Source organism: Cryptomeria japonica, chromosome 7 (assembly GCF_030272615.1).
Source record: "Cryptomeria japonica chromosome 7, Sugi_1.0, whole genome shotgun sequence".
Taxonomy (NCBI): domain Eukaryota; kingdom Viridiplantae; phylum Streptophyta; class Pinopsida; order Cupressales; family Cupressaceae; genus Cryptomeria; species Cryptomeria japonica.
The window spans coordinates 635,109,831-635,115,753 of NC_081411.1; the positions used below are offsets into that span (position 1 = coordinate 635,109,831).

The window sequence follows — 5,923 nt, forward strand, 5'->3', positions numbered from 1 at the left end:
TATAAATTCAGGTTTTCATATCTCATTCAACAAGAGGCTGGAGAATATATTGTTATTATATTGTTTTTGCTCTAGGATTTCATTGAAATATTGCATATTAATTGTTTCAAATTGATTAAATCATTTAGCTTAATATTGCAAAAAATCTTGTTAGATTAATATTGCATCCATCTAGCATTCATCATGCTCATATAGATTAAAATCCTTCGTCTTGGTGTTGTCTAGTCACTATATTGCTTATAATCTGAGAGCAATCTTATACTCACATCTTTTAGAAGGCAATGAGTCGATTTGTTATGATTTTCATATTCATGATTATATATGTCTAACCATGCATGTAATGACTTAATTGAAGTGTTGTGTTTCGCAGATTCTTATTCCACTTTTCACACACACTTTCTAGCAGCAATTTTGATGAGTTCTTTTGCTTTAATCTTAGTCAACACTCATCACTCCTTTGGTGTACAATATCTTTATGAGCAGATTGTCTTCAAACCAAGACTCCTTCATATTCATTTGCCTCTCTATGATCTCATAAACCGTGGGCTCTGATACCATGATAGAAATCTGGTACAGAAGAGAAACCCATAAAATGAGCTCTGAAAAATTCAACCCCTTTGTATTCAATTTGTAGTGCAATACATATTAAAATATAGTCATAGAGTTAGCTATGATATTTAACATAGGTAGTTGAGATATATTAGTCAAGATCAACGTGGGTGGCTGTAGACGTCTGGAGTTAGCTATGGAAGCTTTTGTCTTAATGTACAGGTTGACAATTTGGTTCTTTTTGGTGGTAGAAATTATATCTACCAACAACTCTCAAATACATAAATGCTACTATAACCAAAATCAGCGACCTATAAAATCATACAGGTAAGATTAGAGAAGGGAGAAGGAAGTAAGATTGATTTATAGATCTGCAAATGGAATGTGAATAAGTGATACGATTTTGGACAATTTCCTTAATAATGACTTAATTTTATGTAATGAGAGTTACGCTTTGTTTAATGATGATTGATTTATAAAAAGTCTTGAGATATATTTTTGAATCGGTGGTTGAGATTTTTAAGAAATTTGACTGAAAAAAGCCTCGAGAAAACGTGGAAGACGAATGTGGGGTAATTAAACTCCAAATGGACCGTGTTAGGAAGGCAACACAGAAAGCTACAATTACATACGACTCTTTCCTCTTTTTCTTTATTTTAGTATATGTTACCACAGATGTCATATTTTCCCAATTAACAGACAGCCTATAAATATTATAAGAGGGGAGTGGGAAGGGGAAACAGGCAAAAGCCATTACAATTTCGCAAGATAGAAAAACGTATATCTTTACAATTTCGCATTCTTGATTTTTTCCAAAAAATTGGTTTGTTTCTATTTCGATTTCAATTTTAGTTTCTACGGCAGTAATTATTTGTCTATTGCTCATCTTGCCATTGAGTTTTCTTTTGGATTTTGATACCTGGCGGTCATTGTGTTTTAAGCTCGAAAGGAATATCGAAATCGAGCTGGAATACGGCAATGGCACGTGCCTGTGCGATCCTTGTGCTTTTCCTCATCCTTCCCTCGCTTATTGCAGACTCCCATACAAATTTTATCTTCAACCAATTCAATGCGTCCTCCCTCGAATTGATTGGTAGTTCTTCAGTGCAGTCCAATGCCATCTCCCTTAATCATCCAACCCGTCAAAACAGTATTGGCCGTGCCTTTTATCGACATCCTGTACGTATGAAGGAACGTGGTTCTCTGAATTCTACATCATCTTTCAGCACAAGTTTTGTGTTTAGCATTGTCCCTTCTTCAGATACACCAAGTGGGTTTGGTATCGCGTTTCTAATGACCCCACACAAGTCTCTAGACGGATTTTCTACCACTCAATACCTTGGCTTGATTAGCAATATATCAAGTATGGGAAAGGCCTCTAATCATTTGTTTGCTATCGAGTTCGACACAGTAAGGAACTTTGAATTTCAGGACATCAACGACAATCACGTTGGTGTGGATCTCAACGATCTCAGGTCTGTAAACTCTACGCCTGCCGGCTTCTGGACTGCCAACAATCAGTTCCGAGATTTGGATCTCAAGAGCGGACAGAATATTCAGGCTTGGATTGACTATGACCATCTTAAAAACGAGCTCAGAGTCACCATTGCAGAAGCTGGTTCACCTCGCCCAGAAACTCCACTGGTATATATGAAAAACTTTTCTCTGTCTAACATTCTAGAAGAGGAAATCTATGTTGGTTTTTCAGCAGCTACGGCGGTGGTTTTTGAAGAGAATTATATTCTTGCCTGGAGCTTTAATACAAACGGAACTGCCGGTTTTCTGAAGACATCTACTCTTCCATCCTTTTTGCACAGAGAAATCAAGAGATCAAACTCCGGACTGATTGCCGGTATTACGACAGCTTGCGTTGTCGGCCTTCTTGTGGTGGTGGTAGCGTCACTTGTGCGGCTGAAGAGAAAGCGGTACAGAGATCATATAGAAGAATGGGAGATGGAGTATTGGCCTCACAGGTTTAAGTATAAAGACCTACACATTGCAACCAAGGGCTTCGAAGAGAAACAACTTTTGGGATCCGGAGGCTTTAGCCAGGTCTACAGCGGAGTCCTTCCCACAAACAACCTCCAGGTGGCGGTGAAACGTATTCTGAGAGAAACAGATGACGGGGTTAAAGAATTCATAGCAGAGATCTCCAGTCTTGGCCGCCTTCAACATCGAAATCTTGTCCAGATCAGAGGCTTCTGCAGGCACGAAAACCAGCTTTTCATAGTTTATGATTATATGCCGAATGGGAGCCTGGACAAGATGATATTTGGAAACCCAAAGAAGGTGCTTCAATGGGGTAACAGGTACAGAGTTCTGAGAGATGTCGCTGCAGGGTTGCTGTATCTTCATGAAGAGTGGGAGCAACGCGTAGTGCACAGAGACATCAAGTCCAGCAATATTTTGCTGGACTCGGAACTCAATGGAAAGTTGGGGGATTTTGGGCTTGCCCGTCTCTACGAGCATAACGAAAATTCGCAGACTACTCGCGTGGTGGGAACGCTGGGATACATCGCACCAGAGCTCATACACACAGGAAAGGCCTCTCCCGCCACAGACGTATTCAGCTTTGGTGTTTTTATATTGGAGGTTGCATGCGGAAGGAGACCCGTCGATCCCTCTCTCCAACCTGCTCAAGTAGTTTTGGTGGACTGGGTGAGAGAGCTTGATGCTAATGGCAGTCTCATGGATGCAGCAGACCCGAACCTTTGTGGGCAATACGTTGAAGCTGAGATGGGAAGAGCGCTCAAATTGGGGCTCCTGTGTTGTAATCCTCAGCCAGAAGGCAGGCCTGGAACGAGGCAAGTTCTGCAAACACTTGAAGAAGAAGCTCCAATACCGGATTCTGATGCTTCGTTTCATTTAGAGATGAGTAATACTTGGAGATCTCCAATATGTTACAGTCGTAGCGCAGATGCTTCCATCTCCATTTCTCTAGAGGGACGATAGACTCTGCTCAATAAAGTCAACGTTGTTTTCTACGATGCCCGTGTGTATAAGATGGATCAATCTATCGTCTAGTTTTGCAGTTGTAATCTTGTTCTTACTGTCTGTATACTTCTCTTTTAGACTGATCGATGCTGGTATTTGTACTGTATTTGGATACAATACGTAATTAAAGTTAGTATATCTTTTTAACAGTAGCATGTACTCAGTAGGAGGGCGACGTCACATGTATTTTTATCGAATTTTTAATTAATTGGAAATTAAAAAATGATTGTATTTTAGTTTTAAATTAATAAAAAATGGTTAAAGGTGTATTTTTATTTCTGCATAGACAATTCGGTTGGAGACTGGTTGAATTATTCTCGGGAGAGATGGGTTCTTGTGAATCACTCGTGAAACATGGGGCAATGAGTTTGATTCAAAAACTACACAATTGAACCATGATAGCAATATCATAATTTGACTTGCTATGAAAAATATCACCTACTTATTACTTGATGAGCTAATGGGATTCTATAATGAAAGGTTCATAAGACACACACTAGTACACTTGGGTCAAGATTTCAACAGCCAATCGTCAGAATTCCGACCACATTTTGTCGCACTACCGACAAAAAAGACCGTCAAAAACTTTGTGTCAGAAGTTTCGACTATCCTTGTGGTCGTCGCAATTTCAACATCACCTCTAACCTTTCCGACAACCACCATGCATTCTCATTCCACAAATGAATACCGTCGCCCTCTCGGGCTGTCATCGGAATTCCGACACCAAAGTATAAAATTCCGACAAAGGAGTGTTGTCGGATGCACAACATCCTTGTCGGGCGTTTCATTAGTTGTTGTCGGAATTCTGACGATGAGAGATGATGTGGGTCGAACGGCTTTGCCGTTGGTGCATGAAAGCATTGAACGAGTTCTACTTTTAAAAATTACATGAAACATTTTTAATTTATTTGATTCAGTGTTATTTGCAAAAAATGATTATCAATGATGTTTCCTTTCTCCAAGAATTGTCTAGGACATTTCCGTCAGATAATATGTAACATCGAATGACTAAATTTTTTCTTTACAATTGCTAATTTAATTTAATTATTATCTCAACGTGAATTAAAATTTATATCTGTACAGAAGCAGAACATACAAGTTGAAGAGTTTCTTGCATGCAAATTTCCTAAAAGAAAGCAAGCAGGCATTATCTTGAATGACATGGAAACAAGCTCATCAGCTGCCTAGAAGAGAGCAATTGGAGAATGGCAGAGGAAAGTTTTTAAGGGTGATAAATAGATAGATAGTATGCAATACAAACAAACAATGTCTGGAGTGTCTGATGTGACGTCTCTAATTTATGTTCGAAGGGTCTAACTAGTTTCGGAGTTCCTGCGAAACCTATTGGGCCACGCTTGGAGGAAATCAATGTGTTCATGCAAGGAGCACCTTTTTTCTATTATGAGAATGATACTTTTGCACCGAGGGATATTTGGAAGTCAATATCCAAAAATTTCTATAGTGTGGAACAAGAGTTGGTGGACTCGAAGTATAATTGTTAGCTTTCAGAAGACCAAGAGGTTATGTACACAATCTCCCAATAAAAGAGCGACCACAAGAATTACCTCTCCCCCCCATGACTATTCAGGAAGCACTTCCTCAAACAAAGGACTATTGGCCTCCATGGGATCAAAGAAAAAAATTAAAGCATAGACTCTAGACGATGTGGTGGTGTCTTTTCAATCCTCTTTCAAGATTCTTTCCCAAGTAATAATCTTGCATATTGGAAAATAAATTACGCTTCTATTTTTCCAAGCTACTCTTCCTTATAATGTTTAGATTTATACTAAAGTGCTCATTGTGACTCATGTTTACTACTCTTCCTATTAGTCTCATTCCAATATCTCCTACAAAAATATGGAATGATTACATTTATATTTAATTTGTGTCTCCTAAATATCCACAAAATTTGGAATAATAATACAATTTTTCAATAATACTATGAGCATCACTTTGATGAAATGAGTACTAAGTGATCCATTCTTATGAGGGGTTCATGTAAACTACTCATGAGAATGGGTCAGCTTGACTCTAAAACTATGGAAGTGAATCTTGATATAAATATCATAGTATGAAAGTCTTGTGAAAACACTCATTCTTCTAGCATTGAAAGTTGTGAGAGAGTTATTAAGGGGATTCTCGTGTGTATAGATTCAATGTATAAGTTCAAGACAGATTTTGAGGTGATATTTCTTTCCTTTTGGTACATCTATCTTTAAATTGGATGTTCTTTTGCCTTCATGGTAGGGAGTAAGTAATTTTTATGTGGGTTCCTTTTTTCATTCTTGGATTATTAAGGAAAACATAGTTTGTGAAGAGGAGGTTTTGCTTGTTATCTTATAAAAAAGTTGGGTATTAGCTATTAAAATAAATGATAGAC

The 5,923-nt window shown here is 38.2% G+C and overlaps 1 protein-coding gene across 1 annotated transcript; it reads left to right on the forward strand.

Annotated features, from left to right (window-relative positions):
* Positions 1 to 1,129: 1,129 nt before the first annotated feature.
* On the forward strand, positions 1,130 to 3,714 carry LOC131057338 (L-type lectin-domain containing receptor kinase SIT2). The gene has a single exon (XM_057991476.2). The coding sequence runs from the start codon at positions 1,528 to 1,530 to the stop codon at positions 3,499 to 3,501; it is 1,974 nt and encodes a 657-aa protein (XP_057847459.2). The 5' UTR covers positions 1,130 to 1,527; the 3' UTR covers positions 3,502 to 3,714.
* The last annotated feature ends 2,209 nt before the right edge of the window (positions 3,715 to 5,923 follow it).